Source organism: Callospermophilus lateralis, chromosome 13, assembly GCF_048772815.1.
Source record: "Callospermophilus lateralis isolate mCalLat2 chromosome 13, mCalLat2.hap1, whole genome shotgun sequence".
Classification (NCBI taxonomy): Eukaryota; Metazoa; Chordata; class Mammalia; order Rodentia; family Sciuridae; genus Callospermophilus; species Callospermophilus lateralis.
The window spans coordinates 104740909-104764935 of NC_135317.1; the positions used below are offsets into that span (position 1 = coordinate 104740909).

General features: G+C 45.7%; 1 protein-coding gene across 3 annotated transcripts; it reads right to left on the reverse strand.

Annotated features, from left to right (window-relative positions):
* Positions 1–727: 727 nt before the first annotated feature.
* On the reverse strand, positions 728–20118 carry LOC143379041 (putative dimethylaniline monooxygenase [N-oxide-forming] 6). 3 transcript variants are annotated; one of them, XM_076831350.2, is made up of 8 exons: positions 19987–20118; positions 15342–15530; positions 12452–12614; positions 11239–11381; positions 9265–9464; positions 6192–6547; positions 2758–2830; positions 728–1214 (listed from the first exon to the last, which is right to left on the reverse strand). In XM_076831350.2, the coding sequence occupies exons 1-8, from the start codon at positions 20116–20118 to the stop codon at positions 866–868; spliced, it is 1605 nt and encodes a 534-aa protein (XP_076687465.2). In that variant the 3' UTR covers positions 728–865. The 3 variants fall into 3 exon arrangements, with proteins under 3 accessions (XP_076687465.2, XP_076687467.2, XP_076687466.2); XM_076831352.2 differs by lacking the exon at positions 19987–20118 and adding an exon at positions 16618–16714; XM_076831351.2 differs by lacking the exon at positions 19987–20118 and adding an exon at positions 15827–16359.
* Between the last annotated feature and the right edge of the window lie 3909 nt (positions 20119–24027).

Genomic DNA, 24027 nt, shown 5'->3' on the forward strand with positions numbered 1-24027 from the left:
CTGGGTTGGATCCTCAGCACCACATACAAACAAAGATGTTGTGTCCACCGAAAACTAAAAAAAATAAATATTAAAAATTCTCTCTCTCTCTCTCTCTCTCTCTCTCTCTCTCTCTGTCTCTCACCTCTCTCTTTAAAAAAAAGAATTTGTGTGTATATATTTAAGAGGAATATTGATCATATTGATCTGCATTTTAGTTTTTTTGTAATGTCTGTCTTGCTTTGGTATCAGGGGATGATGCTCTCATCAATGAGCAGGAGAGTGATGTGTTCTTTAATTCTCTGGTAGAGTTTGCGTCTGATTGGCAGTGTTGCTTCTTACACGTTCAGTGGATTTTCCTAGTGGAACTCCCAGTGGGTTTTCTTTTTGCTTTGCAGCACTGGGGATGGAACCCAGGGCCGTGTGCATGTGAGGCAATCGCTCTGCCACTGGGCCACACTGCCAGTCCTCTTTCAAGCAATTTCTTATCCACTTTGTCTAAGTTGTTATATTGTTATAAACCTTTCTATTGATTTATTGTCAAACACTAATTATTGTCGAAAAGTCACTGGTTGATATGCTATGTGACAGGATAAAATACTTTTACAAAGCTCACTACACTTCCTCCAGTGGGAAAATCTGTTTATACCAATCAACTTCTCCTCCTCCTCCTCATCTCAAACACCCCTACACTTCAGTTCAGCATGTGACAAGCCTTTTAAAGACTAGATTCTCCTCAGAAACAGAGCAGCTGGGTATTTCCTGTTTTATTTCCACTTTGGTTCAAATCTGTAGGGAGGGAAGGAGGGGCTACCTGGTGATTGTGTGTCTCAGGGTCTTATTTGGGGATTCGAATCCTGGGCTGAACTCTGAGACCCAGAAGGCCTTATGGTGAATAAAATGTGAGCCAAACAGCCAGAAGGAGCAGCGGGAATGAAAGCATTTTAAGCAAATTGTAGAAGCGGTGGGGCTGCTGAGCTTGGCCGACGGCTCTTGTCCTGGTCGGCCTCAGTGTCCGGTCCCACTGGGTCAGGACGGCATTTCTGGCCCCCTCCCACTTCCCTGGTCCCATCAGTCGAAATTGGTAGGGACTGCAGGGGCCAAAGAAGACCTCGAGGGCCAGCAGGGGGTCGGTCAGGAAGAGCCACGGAATGTTAGGCTTGGCCCCTATGAAGGAGCCCAGCTCGTCCATGTATGTGATATAATCTGTCTGCAAAGTGTGGCTCTGGCCAAACCTGAGGAGGGAAAAGAACATGCCTGAGTAGGAGTCACAGCTGCCGACAGAAGCACGAGTCTTTTATTTTTTTTTTCTCAGAATAATAACATTTTGGCCAGCACCTCTAGTTATGCCCCTCCGCCCAATCTTTTCCTACCAATTTGAAGTTATTTTTTTATTTTTTATTTTTGGATAAGTGAGTTTTTTTCTTTCATTTCTCTCCCTAATCTCTATCTGAGTTTGATATAGTTTTCTTTTATCTCTGACCACATGGCCTGGAACAAACTGACCCCCTGGTTCAAGGTGGATGATGAACTTAGTTCACCGTGGATTGCAGTATGGGGATTGAATATACGTAACCAGGCCAGCGTTCTACCACAGAGCTATGCCCCCAGCCCGACTGAGGTTACTCTTTAACACAATTATTCTTCATACAATATTGCAGAGAATCTGCCCCAATGTTTGATTTTTATATTGGCCTGTGAACAGTTTAATATTGCTGTCATTTATTAATGTACATTGTTTCATACTTTTAGTTGGAGTGTGGCCTCATCCTTAAGGAAACCGGAAGAGTAGTTGGTCATTTAAGTAATAAGATTGACATTTAGGCCTCTTTTCCTTCCTCTTTGTTCGTGTTGGCCTCTAAAGGAAAGGATATCAAGCTGCAGGAATCGTAGCACACTGATCGCCTGCCTCCGTGACTCCTAGGAGAACCTCATGAGGTCACGTGGGAGGTTGTGTTCACTCTGAGGATCCCATTTCTTCTCTCGGCCCTGAGCAGGCACCCACTTTGGGGCATTAGAGGACTAACGTATCAGAGGCTTGAAAGAGGAAGAAACTTCCCACACAGCTGTCTATGTGCCCCTTACCTAATTATCCTTTCAACAGATTTTTGATACATCATTTGAAAAATGTCTTCTGTTACAGAAGTAATGAACATGAAAAGTCCACTTGAGTATCTGACGTCTAGGCATTTACAGGACTTTCTACAGTTCTCATTGATATTATGCTTGAAAACACATTTGGATGAATCTGAACACTAGGACAGGGAAGTTCAACCCAAGATGTTACTCGGCTTTCTTATTACAGCAAACTAGAAGCCACTGCACAATTTCCAACTAGCTAACTTGCTGGCACACGGGGCTGATGGAGTAGGAGCGTTTGGGGAACACTGGGGAGTCATTTCTCAGCAGCAGCACCAGCACTATTCTGATTTGAGCTGGATGTTCCTTTGGTTGGTGGATTGTGCCCGACATTATAGGATGGTCAGCAGCATCTCAGACTCTAACTGTAAAAGGCCAGTAGTAAGCCCTCCCTGCTCGCAATGACCAGATTTTACCAAATGTTCCCTGGAGAGCAATATTGTTCTTATCAGAGAATCTTTGTTCCAGAGTTAGTGACTGATTACCCATCTAATACAGTTGATTATAGAAGGTATTAAAAAAACATGAACTCTGACCGGTGACAAATTACAGACTGATGGTGCTTTGCTATGTGCAGAGGCAACTTTGGGACCTTTGGCCTTTGTCTGGCCTTTGTCATTAGCAAGGGCCAGCACTCACCACTTTAGTTTCTTCCCCATTTTCTCATCGATGTCATCCATCATTTCATTTACGGTTGGTAGGGTACATGAGTCTGAAAAAGAAATGAAGAGAAAAATATTGAAAAGACAAAGAAATCAGAAGTATGCAGTGACACATGAGGGAATTCATCCAGTACTTATGAAACGTTTATGTTAAGAAGAGCTGTTTTTGGTGCCTTTAGCAGACTAAGGATTCACAAAGACCCGAGAAGTTATGAACTTTCTCAGGGAATGGCAAAGCAGCCCTGGGGGGAGACAGTGATGGCAGAGATGCTTGGAGCTTCAAATCATCCAGTCTCCCATTCCCACAAGGTCATGGAGGGCCTGGTCCTCAACATACCTCAGGGGCATCTCATGCATGTAATAGCTTTGGGTTTCTTCAGATTTCCTGTTTGTATCCTCTTATTAAAAGTTTTCCCAAGGAACAATCTGCTAAACTGCATTCAAAAGCACATCAAGAAAATAATACACCACGATCAAGTGGGTTTCAGCATAAGCAAATCAATGTAATTCACCATTTATATGGAATTAAGGACAAGAATCACGTGATCATCTCCTTAGATACAGAAAAGGCCTTTGGTTAAATCCAGCACCCATTCATGTTAAAAATGCTGGAGAAGCTAGGGATAGAAGAAACTTACCTCAGCATGTGAAGGCCATTTGTGATGAACTCAAAGCCAATGTCATACTGAATGCAGAACAACTGATAACATTTCCTCTAAATCAGGAATAAGACAAGGCTATCAACTCTCACCACTTCTATTCAATAGCCAGAGAAATCAGGCAAAAGAAGAAAATTAACGGGATACAAGAAGGAAAAAAAGAAGTTAAACTATTTTTGTTTGCTGATTAACTGAGCTTATTTCTGGAAGACCCCAAAAACTTCACCAGAAGACTTCAAGAGCTGATAAATGAATTCAGCAAAATAATCAGATAAAAGCTCAACACCCATAAATCAAAGGCTTTTCTATACTCCAACAGTGATTCTGCTGAAGAGAGATCAGAAAACCCATCTCATTCACAATAACCTAAAAAAGTACTTGAGAATTAATATCTAACCAAGGAGGTGAAAGATCTCTGTGATGAAACTTACAGAACACAGAAACAAGAAATTGAAGAAGACCTTCGAAGATGGAAAGACCTCCCATGTTCTTGGATGGACACAATTAATATTGTCAAAATGGCCATACTACCAAAAGCAATATAGAGATTCAGTGCAATCCACATCAAAATACTAATGATATTCTTCACACAACTAGAAAAAGCAGGTCCTTAAATTCCCTTGGAAAAATCAGAGACCCAGAACAGCCAAAGCAGTTCTGGGCAAGAAAAATGATCACAAGGCATCACAATACCTGATCTCAAATTATGCTACAGAGGTGTAGTGCAAAACCAGCATGGTATTGGCATCAAAATGGCATGAAGACCAAATGGAACAGAATAGAAGACAAACCGCATACTTACAGCCATCTGACAAAGGTGCCCAAAATATGTGTTGGAGAACCTTTTTAACAAATGGTGCTGGGAAAACTGATCATTCCTATGTGGAAGAGTGAAATGAGATAGCTCTCTCTCACCCTGCACAGAAGTCAAACCCAAGTGGGTCAAAGACTTAGGACTTGGGCCAGAAACCTTGCAACTGCTGTGAGAAAACACAGGGCGCCCCATCATATTGGGGTTGGCACCAACTTCCTAAACAAGACCCCTGAAGCTCAGGGAATAAAACCAAGAAAAGAAACAAAGTGCTAAAACCATTCATTCTAAGGCTCATGGTAGCTAAACAAGACAGTGGGAGGAAGTGTGGGCTTCAACGTAAGCCCGCAGCCACAGAGGATGTTTTAAGGGAAAGCAGGTGAATTTTAGGTTTTTGCAAATTTTACTACCTCTATGGAGCCTTCTTCTGACTGATGACTGTAGCTCATTTGTAACAGCAGAGGAAAGTCAGTCCGACATTTGCAGACAGGAGCACGCCCAGGGCATTGTGAGCACCTTACCTCTGCCTAGTGGCACTCTATAGCCATCATTTACTGTATGCTCCACTAGAAAGGAAAGGGGTCAGAATCTGGGTCTTCTCTCTCTGATGTTGTGTCCTAAGTACAAGACAGAGCCTGACACACAGTAGGTTTTCAATAAATATTTGATAAATGAATAAAATGACACCTTTTGTTTCAAGCAGATTTCCTAGGTTTTTACCTATATCCTGTCTTCCCATAAAACCCCAGGCTTTGGGCACTGCTGTGCCTTTCAAGAGACAGGGACAATAGAAGGATTTTACAGAGGAAGACCTATAGAAGAGATTTCACAGCAGCATTCATTTAAATAATCATCCCTCATGGTGCATTTGAAATAGGAATGTATGTATTCACAATATTTTTAGAAAGCATAAATGTACAAACAAACTATAATTGCAATAGTTTCTTAATTCCTTGTAAGTTTTTTTTAGAAAGAGAAAGAGAGAGAGAGAGAGAGAGAGAGAGAGAGAGAGAGAGAGAGAGAATTTTTAATATTTATTTTTTAGTTCTTGGCAGACACAACATCTTTGTTTGTATGTGGTGCTGGGGATCAAACCCCGGCCGCACGCATGCCAGGCGAGCGCGCTACCGCTTGAGCCACATCCCCAGCCCCTCCTTGTAAGTTTTTATGAACATTGTTAGGCAGGTTGTATTTACATTGACCAAGATTCTTGAATCCTTGAATAAAAGGACATGTTCAATATTAATGATAATCAAGTCACTGGAGTAATTAAATCCATATATTTGTGACTTTCTCCATGTAATTCTCATATTCTTGATCTCCTCACACAAGAATTCTTGCAGCCCCTGGAACTCCTGGGGTCTAGAGTCAGGGAATGGGGGGGGGGAGACTGTCACAGAGTCAGAGTGATACTGTGATTGTGACACCAGCTGATATTCACCAGCTCTCCAGCGTGTCCCAGTGCCCACCAGGCCCTCCTCGCCTTTGCAACGCATCTGTCATTGCACTGACCCATGCTGTCCTCTCTTACGTGAACCCTTGCAAAGGCTGCTCAGTTCCCTGTGAGAAGGTCAAGCTGCTTCTTATAGCCTTTCTTGCCCCTGGTGATCTAGCACCTCCCTTCATCCCTTGCTACTCCCCTCCTCTGCGTTATATTCCCTTACACCAAATGCTTCTGCTTCCTCACACATGCAGTGTCATTCTTCACCTTGGTGTCTTTCCTCATGCTGTTCCATGGAGTCACTGGCCAGCTTCCCTCCCCAGAAGACCCCACAGCTTCCCCTGTTGTGGCATCCCCCCACGTCCCATATGAAATTCTGTGAAGTCAAGGAGCATCTGTTTATCTTACCCCTTTGGATTTCTAGCACAGTACTTGGCATACAGGAGGTGCTCCATAAATGCTCATTGACTAAAAGAATGAAGTACAGATGGCCCACCTACTTGCAAACACTTTCGCAGCCCAGCGGGCCTGCAGGTCAGCTGTGGGGATGGCAGCCCCCAGGGACTGGACAAGGCCAATCACAGCCAAGGTGGGCTTCTCGAGCTGCGGGGGGAAGATGCCTTTGTACAAGGTGACCTCGTTGTTCCTGCTTTTGATGATGGAGTCATCAAGGAAGGGGTAGGCATAACCGTAGCCTGTGGCGAAGATGACGGAGTCGATGGCCTCAAACACTGTCCCATCCTCAAACACAGCAGAGGTCTCTGTGAACTTCTTCACCCCAGGCTTTATGGACACGGTGCCACACAGGATGCGGGACGGGAGCTCATCATTGAACACAGGCTCTTTCCTCAGGGGACTGCAGAAACGAGAGGCAAACAGCCTTGCTGTGAAACACCCCTTTCCAAGCAACAGCTGAAGTCAAGTTTAAAGCATGTATGTCTGCACTAAGGAAAGAAAACACAAAGAAAAGTGTGTGATGGTCCAGTCACTAGCTTTATGATTCGTGGTTGATTAGTGATTTTGTGAATAGTTACCTGTTACTGTTTAATAAAGCCACTGTGACATCTTTAAATGAATATAAGGCATGAAAAATTCCTTATAACCAGTAGAAAAGAGATCTGATATGCATTCATTTGACACATTTTTATTACAAATTTAATGTATATTAGATATGCTCAATAACTTCAAGACCATTGCCTGTGAGAGCTATGATTCTCAGCTCAAGCTAGCCACCTAGAGAACTGTTTTTAAATGTTGGAGAGTGATATTGGCCAAATTCTAGTGTTATATTGTGTGCATGTATGAATACGTCACAATTAATCCCATCAACACATACAACTATGATGCACCAATAAAAAATGTGGAAAAAAATGTTTAAAAATACCTCATTTCCAAGAAATATCTGCAGCTGCTTACAGAACTGTTACCAAATTGGATCCGCTAACCATTAGCATGAAGGTCACAGAAGTCTCTTCTCTTGGAAAATTCCTTTCCTACATCTGTGACAATTCTTAAGATGTTGTTGGAGCTTCCTTTTTTGACCCTTGAAATTTGAGCCTTCTCTTATGGGTGCTTTTACGACTTGGCGATTCACCAGATAGGTAGAATAAAACCACTTCTAGACATAATAAAATGCTTAAGAGTGTAGACACCGAAACCACATGGCCCAAGTGCGTGACTGCTCCGACTCTTTCTGGCTGTTGCTTCTCTTTGTTTCCTTATGTGTACAAAGGGGAGAATCCTAGTATCTTCTTCATAGGGTTCTTGTGAGAACTAAATGAACAATTATCTAGAGAGCACTTTGAACTGTTCCCTGCACATGCCTGCACAATTATCGTAAGTGAATTATCATTCCAATTTTAAGGTCTTGTGTAGGGAAGATTTTAAAGATTCATAGTGTTTTATTGCCATGTTTGGTTTTCTTCCATCAGCTCTGGTCACAAAATAAAAAATAGCAACTTAGATACTGTGCTTTGGTTGCCAAAATTCTAGGAATGATATTTTTTATGACAACATATTTCATGTTGACTTAAGTTTCCTTCAGGGAGTTTTTGGAATTTCCTGTAAGTATCTCATATACCAAGAAACTGTTTAAATGTTAAAATTTATCTTTATGTATTTCCACAGTTTTCCACCTCTGTAACTCTGTAACCTCTTTTTGCCTTACACACACACACAAAAAAAAAAAAAAGAAAGAAAGAAAGAAAAAGAAAAAAAAAAGAAAGGAAGTCACAGCAAAGCCTGTTTTTGATTCTGTTCTTCTTCACCTCAAGCAAAGGCGGAGTGATAAGGGTACCTGGAACCTTTTCTGGGAGGGAGCTTTGTTCTCAGAATGAGTGGATTTCCAAAACTGAGTATTAACTGTCTAAATGGAGAAGCCAAAATATAGTTTGCAGTTACTTTTATAGGACAAAATATATTAACAAGCTCAAGCTTTGGAATGCCTTTTGTGTTAAACATATCTATTTTAAAGGTGTAAAGTCAACATTAATTTTTCATGAGGGATATAGCAGTCAGTGAGACTGGGTAGGATAAATACTTTGGATCAGGGTTTCATTCCTAAACCTGTTGCTTGATTTACAGTTCCTCCTCATTTTTCCTTAACTGGTGTCTCTACATGCAGTGGAACTTTTTAGCCCACATGGCCAGCAGGTGAAATTTCTTAGTGAAGCCTTTCTTTTCTTAAACACTTTAAAGTACCCCCCACCCCATACTGATCTTTCTAACCAGAACGCCTTCCTCATTAGTGAGTATCGGGCTTTTTCTCCAGAAGAAGTAAATAAATGAACAACTTAGTAATTTTACAGGTCACATCGGCACTATGGACCTTCATTGCTTTATAGGTGCCCTGTCTCCTGACTGCCTCGCAAAACTGTGCAGTTGCATCTGTATACGGGGTAAAAATGGGAGTTCATAACCCACTTGAATCAAATGTATGAAATATGATATGTCAAGAGCTTTGCAATGTTTTGAACAACCCATAAAACAAAACAAAACAAAAAAACTGTGCAGTTGCCAGAGATGGAGGAAGCATCCACTTTTGCTCTGAGATTTCCTACTGGTAGAGACATGTTGATTGACACTATTCTGTTAAATGTGCCTTAGAAGCACATCAGAATCCTTGAGGCTACGAGCCGATATTTGTAATGCTCTGTGGCTTACAAAATCATTTTTATCTTTCTTATCCTATGGAACATGACAAGAGTCTTGGGAAGCAGATGTTATTGATAACCTCATTCACCCATAAGCATGGACAAGATAGTCTTAAAAAAGAGTTTGTTCTGCCCTCCACGCCCTATGCTATGGCTTGTAGCTACTCTGAATCCTGCTCTTCAGGACGACTTAGCTGCCTGGTCCACGCCCATTCGGATTCATCTGCATACATTTCTCCCGACTGGTCTCAACAAGGTTTCCAACCCATACATGATCATCCAGTCTTTTGTGTCATCTGTGCAGTTTTTAATTTAACCCCACCCGACTCAATGAGACAATGACAGTGGGGTTGAGAGAGAAAGAACCCGGTTAACTAGTGCCCTGCTTTTTGAAAGATAAAATATATACTACTTGTAGTACCGATTTAAGGGCACCAGGCCATAGTTCTCATGCTTAAACCACATGTTCATCTTCTTGACGTATAACCAGTCAGAGACAAATGATGGAAGGATATTCCGGAGAAAGGAGGCAAAGCGGGTAACATACACCATGTCCCAAGGGTAGCCGTCATCCCAAACCCGGCTCATGACCCAGGAACCACTTCTGGTGCTGATAATGACCTGGAAGGGAAAGGCAACACAGATTTCAGTATCACTTTGTAAGAAATAAGCAAATATGACTCGATTTCTCTGGACACTTCAACATATGTTCCTCAATATTTAGATAGGAACACCTTCTGTTATGGTTTAGAAATTAGGTTTCTCCCCAAAGCTCATGTGGGAGACAATGCAAGAAATTTCAGAGGTGAAATGTTCAGGTTATGAGAGCCTTAACCTAATCAGGGCATAAATCCACGGGTAGGGATTAACTGGATGGTAACTCAGCAGGTAGGATGTGGCTGGTGGAGGGGGGCCATGGGGGTGTGCCCCTGGGGTTGATATTTTGATTGTGGTGAGGGGAGCTCTCTCGGCTGCCAGGTTGTCATATCCTGAGCTGCTTTCCTCCACCACACCATCCACCATGAGGTTGTACCTCACCTTAGGCCAAGAGCGCCAGAATTGGCTCCTTATGGACTGAGACCTCTGAAACTATGAGCACCAAATAAACTTGTCCTCCTCTAAAATTGTTCTGGTCAGGTCTTCTGGTCACAGAAGGAAACCACAAACAACAAACAAACAAAAATACCCAAACCAAACCAAAATGAAACTGACTAAAACCTTTCAAAGGTGAGGGTCTGGACGAAAAAGTCCATAATTGAAAGTAGGTGGAGGCAGGATCCCTTCTCCCTACCCCAGAGGGCTGGTGACAGTGTTGACAGAATGAGAACCTGCCTCTTGGAACAAGAAGTATTCAGCTGGGCAGGTTTACTCTTACCTACTCATAGACCAAGACGGGGGTCTGTGAGCCTCAGGAGGGTGGGTGGCAGAAGGAGGCGGGCTGAAGGGAAAGGTGCAGCTGAATCTCTACATGAAACGAGGCCACGGAGACACCACGGAGTAATTCTGTTCTCTGTGCCCGGTGTCCTTCCCCAGTCCTCCCCGTGCACCCGCCCAGGAGTCCTGGGCTTTCTAACAAAGGCAAGTCTGGCTTCTGGTCTGTTTTAGCCTCCCTGTGACAACTTGAGGGGATTTTTAGCTTTAAAACACTTTAGATTTTATTTACATCCGTTTACGAGTTTATTTATTGAGTACTTGTCTCCTTAAAAATACACTGGGTTTCTTCAGGGCCAGGTCAAGCGTGGGTCAGCTGGTCCCATCCAGCTCGGCCTGGGGGTAGGTGCCTTTCATGGTGCGGCTGTGGCCACACTCGTCCCACTGGGAGACTCAGCTTGATGATGCCTTTCATGATGGTCCACGCGTGTCTCATGCCCTGTCCACCCCTCTCCTGGCCTTGAAGTCAGGAACTGCTCTAACTGCGCCTGTCTTTTTAGCATAACAGAGTTTGGGCCCCATAATAAGGACCCAGTATTTACTGAACACTGGCTGTCAAAGGAACAAGCGGTCCCCAAAACCAAACCGTGTGCCGGTTCCAGAACTTCAGAACAGATGCAGTACCTTTCTCGTGGCAGGTGCTGGGAAATAGTGTGACACAAATACAGATAGGGCCTGATTAGGAACCGATTGACGGGGAGGCTATCAGAACATAAAATGAACACAAAAACCTACATAGACACACTTACTCATGTAATCATGCCTGGACACTCACCTCAGGTCTCAACAGAAGGAACTTTCTTCCCGGCCTGGGCCACATTACCTCTCTGCACGTGCAGATGTGTCAGGGCCTCTTTGACTTAAAGGGCACCTCAGCAGGTGGTGTGACATGGCGGACACCGTGGTCAGGGCCCAGGCTGTTGATTTAGCGTGTGTTCTTCCCCAAACCCATTAGGTCACGTACCTGTGCAGCCAGGCGACTGAGCTCAACCGCAATGTCGGATCCCGAGTTCCCCAGGCCAATCACAAGGACCCTCTTCCCCTTGAAGGATTCTGGGCCCTTGTAATCGCGGCTGTGGAGGTAGTTGCCTTGTAACTGCTCCAGGCCTAGGTGCAACGGGGAGGGGTCTGAATGGTTTTTGGAAATTGTGAAGACTCCGTTTTCTACTATTTTTTTTTAAAAGCCTATTATCAGTCTTGATTTAAAAAATTCCCTAACTGACGTGCCTTCCCATTTAGTTCTTGACACTATTGACAAATAATCACCTCTGGTGCCTTAACATCTCAAGGTGTTAGAATTTCCGTTTGGACAATCATATAATAGTAGTTAATGCGTATGCAGCGCTTACTGTGAGCTGGACCCTCTGCTAAGGGCTTGTCATGTTTTTAACAACTGACTCTGGATAGCAGCCCTGAATGGTCAGCATTGATATCTCTATTGTAAGAGGTGAAGAAATTGGGACAAAGAGCTTCAGTGGTCAGGCGCTGGAGGAATAGGAGTTCTGACCTCACACAGCTAACCGCTGCATCTACTGCCCACTAACGTCCACAGTTGGGTTTTCCATTCTTCATGAACTCTCACTCTTTTTTGTCCTGTGGACCTCCTGCCTGGAAATGGGACTCTATCTTTGAGGGCACTGTGAGAAGGAAAGAAGAGTAGTAGAGGGGGCAGAGAGGCTGTGACATTTGCCACTTTGGGACGGCCCAGGAGTGTGCCTCCATACCCACCCCACAAGCACACACACACACTCCCAAACCGCTGGGATTACAAAAATCAATTTGCAAATTGTGGAGGAAGATGAATGTAGAGTCTTAGGGATTTTCCTATAAATAAGAAAATGTGCCTTTCTTTAAATCATTTGCTAGCTGGACTGTACTTTTTTGAATGTGCTCCACTCAGAGACCCCCTGTGTCATCAGAACTATTGAGTCGTCACTGTGTGTGAAATAAGAGCTCGCGTCTGTCCGACCTCTGACTTGAAGATCTCTGACTCTCCTAACCCAGGGGTTTAGAGGGCGATTTACTATTATGTTTAGCCTATCATCAGACTGAAATGGTTTTCCTTCTGAAACCTCTGGTAACTTAAGAACAATTAGGTCCCATCTATTGAAAGATCTGTTGTCAACCCTGATGTTTGCATATGAGCCCCAGATTATCATATATTTTTTCATACTTACCAGGAAAAGAATCCGTTGGCAGATTGGGGTACACGTGATGTCCTGAGCAAATCATCACAGCGTCAAAAACAGTGGATTCCTGCTTCCCGTCCTTCTCAGTAACAACCGTCCATTGGCCAGTGACTAGGAAACCAGGACATTTCTTGACACTGGTAACCAGAGTCTTAAAGAAAACCAGAAATGTTCCTTTTATTTATAATTTTTATGTTTTTTTTTCTTTCTTTCTGGCAGTACTTTCTGTGGGAGAAATCATTTCTGTGAGCTTTCCTGGCCATTGGGAAATGTATGGAAAGATTAAAATAGGAGCCAAGGCAAATCTTCAGTGAGTCTTCAAGTTGCACAAGGAACATCACCCATGGTATTTCTGTCTTTCTGACACCTCATTAGTTGACTGGGGGTAAATGACATCGAGCCTTTTGTGACTGGTGCCTTGGAACAATCCAGGCGATGCTCACTGCCACCCCTTGACATGGCTTCCTGCCCTCCCTGGCTGGCATCTGCGTGGCACAGATGGTGTGTCCCCGTGGACGCAGAGGCTCTCCCTTGGAAACACGAGCAACTCCCACAGGCTGAGCTCACGCGCACCACCGTGGACTCCTTCCTGCCATCCCGGAGGGCTACCTGGCCTGTTTTTATGATGATCTACTTACGTTTTCTCCCAAACTGGTCCCCATGTTTGCATTTCTTTGAAGATGACATGAGCCTGCCAGCCACCTGGCTTCACCCACGGGCGTGTTCTGTGTGGTATTTCTTCATTCTCCTCTGAAGCCAAACAAACCCTTATCTCAAATCTCACTCTTGTTCTCTTGGTTTTCCTGACTCTAACGTGGCCTTGGGTCCAGTTCTGATAACCCCGTGCACAGGTTGTCGCAAGGGTCTCTAAGGGGCCTGTCTTCCGTCCTCTGATTGCCACGGGCCTGCTCATCACAATGGTCTTTCTAAAGATCACATTGATTCTGTCTCCTGCTCAAAATTATTTCAGTTACTTCATAGTATCTAGGATCCATTTTACACATCTAGTGCCAGAATTAAAAGTCTGCATAATTTTGTTCCAATTTACTTTTTTAGTCTTATTTTCCAATAGTCCCACTTTGCTAGTGGCTTCCCCACTATCCATTCCCCTCCTCCCTTACTAACTGAACCCTGATTCTGTTTGGAGTGACCAAATAACCAGCAAAGGGATACACTTCTCAGGCTCTGAAATGTAAGCAGACAGCGCTGGATAGACTCTCCCAGGGAGTCTGTGAAGGGCGCTGATTCAGCTAGAGAACATTCTTTTGCCCCTCATCCCCTCCTCTTTTTTCTTGCCTAGAAGGTGGTTGTGATGACTTTCGCTCCAGCAGCTGTTTTGGATGGTGAGGCTGCCTTGATGATAGAACTTCATGCTAAAATGGTAAAGACCTTGATGGCTGTGGTGCCATCACCCCTCTCGGGATGGGCCCAACCCAGGTTTGATTTACATGGCTGCACAGTCACCCTCATTGTTTTTAAAGCCACGGAACATGCAGGTTTACTGATGTATGTGGCTAAACCTCTCCTGACTGATCTGACCTTCCTCTTGGCCAACTTGGTTTGCTCACTATTCTCTATATAAGTGGGTCACTTTTCCCCTCCATAATTTTAGTCATGTCACTCACTTACCCAACACCTACCAACTGAAATTTTATTTTTTTTAGAAAAGTTCCTTCCTCAAAGTGTATCTTTCTTATTTTTTGGTACTTGGGGTTGAACCCAGAAGTGCTTTACCACTGAGCCACATTCCCAGTAAACTTTTTTATTTTTTATTTTGAGGCAGGGTCTCACTAAATTGCTTAGGGCCTTGCTTAGTTGCTGGGGCTGGCCTTGAACTTGTGATCTTCCTGCCCCAGCCTCCCCAGTCACTGGGATGACCAGTGTGAGCCCCCATGCCCAGCCCCAAAGTACACTCTTGCTTTATGATCTCCATAGTGTTATTTTCTTTATGCACTATAGGCAGCTTTTTAAACTTTCCTCTTTTGATTTAAATTGTCACTTAAATCTTATGTTGTCACTTACTCTAAATGTTCACATTTACGGATTTGTTTTGATCCGAGTTTATGGAGGGCTGAGTCTCTGGCTGTTCTTTTGGACACACGACATACAGCACAGTGCAGAGCCCACATTGGGAACTTTATTAATGTCTAAAGTGAGGCACCTCGTGCATTTGGAATATCATAAATAAGTGAAATGAATGAGTGCAACAAGTAAATGAGTGGAATGAAATGACAACTAGAAAGTTTTATTTTAGCTGTGTGTTTGGAACTACTCCAGGTAAATTCTTAGGTAAATAGGACCCCAACCCATAATTTTGCTGATTATTTTGCCCATTCTCTGTGTGTGCACTGAACAGTTGTAATTGAGGCCAAGGGTTTCAAATAAGCATAAAGCATCCTCATCACAGAAACAGCACTTCATGTCATAGCCTTTATGACCCTTCAAGGAGAAATGCAGTGAGCCAGGGGGTGAAGGATGGCCCTGACTCTGTCAGTCCCTAAGTTGTACCTGTTCAAAGTGTCAGAATTCCTAGCCCAAGCCACACTCCCCTGAGGCACAGCTCATTGACATTGAACCCACAGAATTTGAAATACCGGCTAGAGCAGTTTGGGTTATTTCCCAAATATCAGAGCCTGCGGGTGGGAAGCGCAGTCTTATGGGATCACAGCCTCCAGCATTTCCTAAGGTGTTTTGGAAGCTCTAGGAGACCAGTGGGGAATGAGCCTGGGAGCAAAAATCCCAGTGAGTATTTTATCATCTGAACCAACAACTGGTTGGAGAGGTTTGCGAGCACTCAGCTCTGCTTTCCACGGCAGGTGCCCCCTTCTCCAGCCTGTACCCCACGTGAACAGCAGCCGTGCGAGTCCCAAGGACCCACCTCAAACCGTATGTGTCCTAGGAGGCTCTTGGTGTGAGCGAAGGCCCGGAGGTACTCCTGGAGCTTGCTGTGGTGCATGTAGTTGGGGTAGTCGTCGGGGTACGGGAAGTCTGGGAAGCACATCATTTCTTTGGAAGAGTTGGTGAATACGGACCGGTAAATGCTGGCTCTGCCTTCCTCTGCGTGCTCCTAGGAACAGCAACAAGGCTTTAAGAGATGACCAAGGAGGGTGTTCCCCTGAGAATATTCCCCTCTTATTGACTACAGCCTTTTAAATATTTAAAAAAAAAAAAAGAAAAGCAAAAGTTAAAAGTTCTCTGTAAGACGTGGAGTGGAAGCCTGCACACAGAGCCTGGCACGGAACCCGGCCGTCTTCCACGTTAACCTTCCTATCCCGATTGCCCTAAGGTCAGCTCTGCTCTTGGAGTCCCTGAGTCTCTTCCTCTTCTGATCTTGCACCACCATGGTTCTGATCTCAGGCTTACGTTAAGAAACAACATCAAAACAATCCAAAGGGGGCTGTGGCTTTTGGCCTGTTTGGTTGCTGCACGGAACATCCAGCTTGCACTTCACTGGCCCCAGAACCCCATACTGAGGTGGCTCGTCAGCTCTGATGTGCTGGGTCCCCGGGAGGACTGGTGCCTCAGAACACGTTCCTGGTCCCACCACCAGAGTTTCAGATCCCGTGCGCCTGAGGCAGGGCCTGGGGGAAGTGCGTCTAAGGCGTTCCGGGAGCAGCTCCTGTTGCTGGCCCAGGAAGCGCAGTCTGAGAACCCCACAGTCAGTGGACTCTGCCCTGGAAGACGTGTTGAACTCGCCAGTTATTGGTATTCCCTCTTCCCCAAAGAAGCACGGGAAGCCAGAGGCCTTAGAACACATGTCAAATCTTGGTACTTCATTTTAAAGCCATTGTGTCATTGAAACGTGGCTTCATGTTGAGAGACGTTCTAAAGCTCGACTGGAAAGAAACATTTCCTCTCTGTGGCAAGGACAGGATAGAAGTGTACGCGGTGTGCTGCCCTGAGAACCCATTAGGAGGCTGGCAGCCTCCAAGGCTTGCGGGACTCTTGTGCAATGGAGGAGGGGGACTTCCCCCTGGGGTCTGTCTTCTCCCACCCCAGCTCACCCCTGGGAGAGGAGACGCACTGCTGGAAAGGGGAGAGGCGGGTGTCTCTGGGGGCCGGGGCCTGCCCCTGTTTCTTCTCAAGTTGAAAACAGAAGCTTCCTCCACTGTGGTTGCTGTGTGTCTCAGGCCTTCTAACCTCGGGATTCTCACCTTTTTAGTCTCACTTTGAAATTTTGTAGAGGTTGGGAAAAAGGCACAAAGGCTCCTGGCCCAGGGCTCGGGTCTGAGTGCGTCCTGTTTGCTCTCAGACAGTGTCTTCCGCCCTTGGCTGGGAGAAGAGGGGGGACGAGGCTCCTCAGATGCCCCTGGACAGGCAGGAGGGCGGAGCCCTGGGCTGGAGATGGGGACTACAGGACTCTGCTCTGGGAAATAGAGGTGAAAAGTCTGGGATTATTTTCATCTTGAATGACCCTCTGTTCCTATCCCTTGACCCCAGCCAATCTTAACACAGAGAAAAAAACATTTGGAATTTGCCCTTCAAACAGAGGAAAAGAAAACATGTTATATAACCACAATGCTCCAGGGCCCGCGTCTCGTTATTTCAACACGTGGAGAGGCCTGAGCCAGTGGGCAGGCACAGGCTGCCTCTGCCTCTGCCGGGACGCCTTGTCCTGGACCAGAGGTCCACGCCGCTGCCGGGACCTTATCACTGCCAGCCTCGGAATCTGTGTTCCTCCCTCCTCGTCTCTAGGACATAAGTACTCAGGGCAAGGTCAGGGGCTGCCTCTCCAGCACTCTGGCCTGCTTTTCCCCCATTCTCCATCTCTGTCCACCTGTCCTGCCTCCTTGCGCTTGCTTCCCTCCCCTCTCACCAGTACTGAGTCTCCTCCACCTCCACCTGCTGCCATTACGCTGTACCCAGGTCTTCCCTTCTGCTATTTTAACCCTAGTTTTCTCTCTACTTTTATGATACAGGTTCCCTGGTGCAGCGATAGCCTGACAACACCCTGCACGTAATGTACTTAGCACACATTGGTTGAGTGGATAAATTAATTAGTGGGAAATAATGTCCATATAGTCCGGTTCTATTGTTTTTCTTTTTTCGATCAAAATGACACTAATCTATTGCACGTTGAGCAATGTCTTATTGCAGTAACGATAAAACCTTTTGAGGCCCTGAGACCCTGTGTGGGGTGTCTGAAACTTAAAACTTTCTCACATTCAGGTTGCTAGTGTTTACATCTCACGTGGTTTCCATTTCTCAGAAAAGCACCTAGTGAAAAGTTCTGAGTTATCAGGTTTCTGTCTTTCCACACACCTTCTGTGAGGTTTGCAGGATAAAAGCTTATATAACACATTAAAAAAAATCCCTGTTGAATCGGATGTTGTGCCAACACAACTTTCCTTAGAAAAGAAAGAAGGGATGGGGTGCTAAAGTTTCAGGTATTTGAATGCGTTCACATCCTCGCTGGGCCTCTAAGTAGGATTTTGCATTTACAGTGGGTCACACAAGTCTGATTCTGCATCTTACTGATGTCACTTACTGCCCCCATAACCTTCCTGATCTGGTGGCAGCAGTAACATGTGGGTTCTTCCCTGGATGCAGGAGTTTACGCCTTCTTTGGGCCTTTCAGGGGCTGTTGATGCCCTGGGTACTGGGGCTGGCTCATCTGATGACTGTCACTGAGTAGGAACGGCACTTTCTGGAATCACATCTCACAGTGGTCCTTTACTTCCTGTGCCTGAGAACATCCTTCACGGCCCAGGAATTGTCTTTGGACCCACTAAGATTTCCCTAGTCCACTTCTAAAAACTCAAGCCCTTTGCCCGTTGACAGTCATCACCTGGGTTATCTTGTTGTTATAAAGTTCAATCATCTTTTATTGGAAATTCTTAGGGCCAAATCTCTTTTGAAATGCCTACATTTTGGGGTTTTTGCCCCGTAACACTCCTGGTGAGATCCCGGGTTTCAACCTGTAATTTAATGTGTTAAAATGTCTGCCATATCACACAAAGTGGCCGTAGTCTCACGTCAATTCAACTTGGGTATTTGGACCTAATGACTTTATATATATATATATATATATATATATATATATATATATATATATATATATATATTTATTTATTTATTTCAGTCGTAGTTGGACACAATACCTTTATTTTATTTACTTATTTTTATGTGGTGCTGAGGATCGAACCCAGGGCCTTGCACATGCTAGGGGAGCGCTCTATCCCTGAGCCACAACCCCAGCCCTGGACCTAATGACTTTCAATAAATGTTTTGCCAGTTAAATGAGTTTTGCCCATTGGCTTCCAAAGAACTGTGGCCTTATATTATGGCTTGCTTCCTCCAGTGGATGGGACCTTTAGTAGAGGGGTCATGCCACACATTTACATCTCCTTCCTGGTGCAAACCCTGCCAGAAGAGAGGCTCCTTCAGCATTTAGACGTTATTGAAGAGATGGTAGAGAGCCACTTCATGATTTAGTTTAAGAAAATTAAGCAAATGCAAATGTGAGAGAATGGGATTTTTGAAAAAAAAAAAAAACTAAGTCTTGATTATTCTGTAATGGAAAACAAAATTAGGGACCTTGTGTAATCCTTTTGATTTAATGGAAACAAAAATGTAAAGCAACAATAATAAATAAATAAAGACAAAAGCCACACACCTTTTGAGATGGATACAAATGTGTTTTGAATTAGCACTGATCAGTTCTATCCAAGGAGTCCGTTGATGCAGGTTGGACACTAACTAACAATGGAAGATGGTTATAGGACCAAGGATGTGGGTTTAATGTCTTCAAGCCAAACACAAACCATTCACATCCAGTCACAATGGGAGAGTCAGCACACAAAGGCTAGAAGCCTCTCCAAACCTGGCTTTTGACATCTATGTCATTTCTATAAATGATCAAATAGCAAAGACCACCATTTTTCTCTCTGGGTTTGGAATCAATAGATAACCAATAGCCACGTACATAATCAGCATTTATAATCACTTGTAGCTCATCATAGATGTAAATTAATCATAGACTCATATTCTGTTAGAAATGGGAAGCTCGTTAGAGGGAACTTATCTTCCAACTTCTTTTTTTAACAAATGAGTATTCAAGGTCCAGAAAGGAAAAAAAAAAAAACGACTTGCCCAGGAAAACCTAAGAGCTGAGACTAGAACTCACGCCTTCTGGTCTTAGTTCAGATTTGTTCATGTTTTTTTTTTTTTTTTTTACCTTATTCTTAGCCTTTAAGAGCAGTGATTGACAGAAGCCTTTCAGCGACCTGGGAAGGAGGTGGCGTGTTTTCATCCCATTGCTGGCACCAGCACCCTCTGTATGCTGGAAGGCTAGACCCCACCAAGGCGGGTGATGCCTGATGAGCGGAGAAGTCATGAGTCCTGCTGCTTTGAAGTAGTTTTGAGTGGTCAGATGTTAGTGTGACAGGAGAGGTAAGATTTTTTACTTTCCAGATCGGGAGCTTCTGTGGTCTGCTGTCTGGCTCTGAATTAGAACTAGTCAGATTTGTTCTGCGCTGGGAACCCGTCCCCTTCCTCTGGTGTCCCAGAGATGTGCCACTCACCGAGAACCTCCACAGCCCTCCAATGTCATTGCTCCTCTCAAAGCAGGTGGGCTCCAGCCCCTCCTCCAGACAGCACCGAATGGCGGCCAAGCCACTGACGCCAGCTCCAATGATGGCCACCCTCTTGGCCATGGTCGCTTGTAGCAGAGTCTGGAAAGGACTTCTTCAGAAGAGCGTTGGTTGACAGGGTTTCTCAGTGAAAAGGTTTGCGTGTCAGGATCCTCACCTTAGCACAAGAAGGCACAGAGGCACGTTTACAGGCGATGCTCATTATTCATCCCATTTTACTATAATAAGATATGAAATCTGGCATCTCCTGGTTATTCAGTATGCCAAAAATATAGCCGTCAGTGAATGTTACGCAGGAGGATCACCAATCCTGTGCTCTCAATTGCAAAGGAAGCTTTGATACCTTGAATTCAAAATTACTCCTTCAAGGTTTAGAGCTCACAAATGAAGGGGTCAGAACTAGGTGTGAACCTGCACAAAAATCCTCCATGCCGGATCCCCTCCCGCACAATGAGCGCCTGGCTGAAAGAGGCCTCACCTCCTGATCAGCCTCCTTCCCTCCCGGAGGACCAGAGGTGTCTAGATGTGGAAGGGATGGCTTTTAACAATGTCTTTTGATGGAAAAACTGAGAAAAGGGGAGGAGTTATTGCTCTTAAAGTAAAAATTCCTTTTTCTTTGTATTCTTCATGGTGTGGAGTCCTGGTGGAGAAGGACTGAGAATGGCAGGAATGAGAGGAGAACGGGGAGGGGAGGGGAAAAAAGAAGAAAAGGCTGGGGGAGGGCTGAGCGAGGCCCCTAGTCCCGGTTCCAAAGGGCCAAACAGTGACTAATGTGCTCCCCAGAGCTGTAAGGTAAATCCCTGGGAGATTAAGAGAACAATGACTATTATTTATTTTTGCTTTGAAACTTTAGTATGTATAAACAAACTGGATGCACCTGGGCTGGTTTTGTGGCACCAACGGGGCTCAGATTTCTGGAAACATAGGAAGGTCTGAATGTGAGGAGCCGAGCTAACTCTTGTAGGTGATGAGTTTGTAAAACTGGAGATGCAAAGGACAGAATTGCAGAGCCATTGAATCTCATCTCTGGCTGCCACCCCTTTCCATCCCTGCTGTCCCCCCTCATCTTCCTCCCCACCTGCCTCCCTTCCGCCATTGCTTCTACTTTGGCAAGTGCCTACCACATGTCAAGCATTTTAACAGGGTCTTAGGGGCTCAGGGGCCAGCAGACGGAGTTTCCACCTGGAACATTCCAAGAGACAGAGAAGGTACGTGTGACAGTGAGCTGGGTTCAGTGCAGCCAGGACTCAGGAAGGAGCATCTAAATCCAACTGGGAGAAGAATAAGAACTAACGACTTTAAGAGAAAGTGAGAAGATGCTGAGGGTCAAGGGAAGGATAAATCTTTGCCAGCCAGAGAAGGGGCAAGGAGCGTGCAGCAAGCAAGGAGAAAAGTGTGCCCACGTACAAACGAGCAAGGGGGGTGTGACCGAGTGAGCTGCTGTTGGCCCAGGATTGCTGGACTTCAGGCGACAGGAATAGCAGAAGATGAGGGCGGTCACAGGCTGTGGAAGGCACCGCAGCGCCACACTCAAGGGTTTGGACACCATTTTGTAGGTCCTGGGAAATTCTGAACATGGAAGTGATGAGATTTGCACGGAGGCTGGCCAGGACGGGGTTGCAACAACATAGGCCAGAGAGGCGAGGGAAATGTGAGAACACTGGGTAGGAGAGGATGCAGGGCACTAGGAGCAGAAACCAGGGGCCTGCCACAGGACAGGAGAGGTCACACTGGAATCACATCCAGCAGGCAGGGCACTACTGGGGTCACAGCTGATGCCTCCTTACTCATTTCTCATCCCTCTGCCTGGGACCCAGCTAAGCTCATAGCAGGCATTCAACAAGTATGCTCTCCGTGAATGGCTGACCAGCAACTTAGAGAGTGCGGTGTGCTTTGAAATTGTGGAGCTCCATCTGGTCATGGGAAGAGGTTTAAGAAGGCTGACCCTCCCTTGGATACTGATGAAGAGTTCAGGATGGGAGATGAGATAAGAGCAGCTGCCTGCTCAGTCTCTTGAGTCCTCTGCAGACCTCAGCTCTTTGGTGGTCTGCAGTGTGGCTGTCACCCAGAGCAGGGCGGTTTGAACCGGCTGCCAGGTACCTGGCTTCCCCAGGCAGCAGACTAGGGATTGGAGAACTAAGGGCTTTCAAGTTGAGGGAAGCCATGGTGCTTGCCGGACAGGCTGATTATTTTAGGATTTGTGAGGGTTTGGGGAGATTTTCCAGATGACTTCACATTTGTAATTCCCATTTTTGTATTTTTCTGGACTTAAGGGAGTCTTAGGGGATCCACAAGCACAGCCAGAGGCCTTGACAGATTGTAATTTGCAAATTCTTAGGCTTCAATCCATCACGTCTGCTCTGAGGCCCATTCTTCCTACAGAGATAACCCTTCCTGGAGCCAGTCGTAGCCAGTTCTGTCTCATCCCAGGGCTAGAAGGAGGGAGGCAGAGAGGAAAACTCAGCATTCTCTTTTCTGAAAGTTTCCCAAATGGGGAGTTAGGGTTCATCACCCTTTAGTGACCCCTCGGGCTAGCCAGGAGGAAGTTCTGGGCTAAGTAGGGGGACTGGTTGATGGGCAGGCAGAGGGCAGAGCTTCCTTCCTTGTCTCCCGCCCCGCCTTCTTGCTGCCACCCCTGCCCTGCAAATGTACAGGCTCAGGCCTGTTCTTTCTATGGGCTCTTTCCCTCAGGCTGTGTTTCCTTGTGTCCTTCTTCCTGGGGACTATCCTTCCAAAGCTGGACTCGCCAAGGGCTTCAGGAAGTGTTTCCTAGGGCACACAGTGCTCTGTGCTCCTCCTGGGGTCCCCTGCTGCCCTCCCACTGCTGGCTGCCCCAGCCTCTCCTTTCCTCCGTGCACCCGTGTCTGGGAACCCGCACTCAACCACGTCCCTTCCCTCTCCCTGCGGGGGGCCATGCTCCCTGCTCACTCAGGCCTCTGGAACTGGGGGTTCTCCCACCTTCATGCTGTGACGCAGGTCTGTGCATGCGTCAGGACCCTGACCAAACCTCCTCCTCCCAGGGAAGCCTTCCTAGCACTTGCGCGCGTTGGCCGAGTTTCCTCAGATCCGATGATGTCGCTGGCTTCCGGGAGCTCTCCTGAATTGTCTCATAAGCGTTCGTTATCGTCCTGTGGACAGATTCACCTCTTGCTGTCAGGACTGTCAAGTCTGATTTTTGTCACCTCCCTTGACACCCAGTGGGTGCTCCGTGAGTAGGTGTGGATGTAACTTGACAACACTTTTAAAGCTCTCCTCTTTTCCGTGAAGATTATTTGCATCACTGCTGCATAGACGGGTGCAAAAATTTTTATTTTATTGTTTACTTTGAGTTTATTTTTCTCTCTCTAGCCTCACTAAGGTATAATTAACAAATAAAACTACACGTAAGGCGCACGGCCCCATGTTTTAACATACACATGTATCCCCAAATTGTAGCAAGTTTGTGGGCGTCTCTGTCACTTCACGCAGGCCCCACTGTCTTTGTGGCCGAGTACACTTTGGACCTACTCTGAACAAATCCCACGTGTACAGCGCTGTGGTTTGAGAAGTGTTTGTCAGGCCCTTTTCCCCTGTTTGAACACCGCGCTGCCTGTTACATCTCCAGACTTACTCGCCCTGCGTCACTGAGCTCTTAGGCTTTGACCACCAGCCACCATCCCTCCCAGCCCAAGTCACGGCCACTGCCCTTCTACTCACTGGTGCGTGGTATTTACATCTCTATGCCTGTCTGATTTCACTTAGCACAGCGTCCTTCCGGCTCCCCCTGAGAGGTGGCTGGTGCTCGTGGCTCTTGAGAGGCCGGTCCCCCGGGGACGGTGCAGCCGTGTGGCCCAGGCGGTCCTTCCTGCGACTGTCCCCAAGCCTTTAATGCACTTTAAGTTGTTTTTTTTTTCCATATATGCAGGGTCCGGTTTCCTCCCTGCGTGTGTATGTCCAGTTCCCAGCGTCCTTGGTCCTTTCCCATGCTGCGTC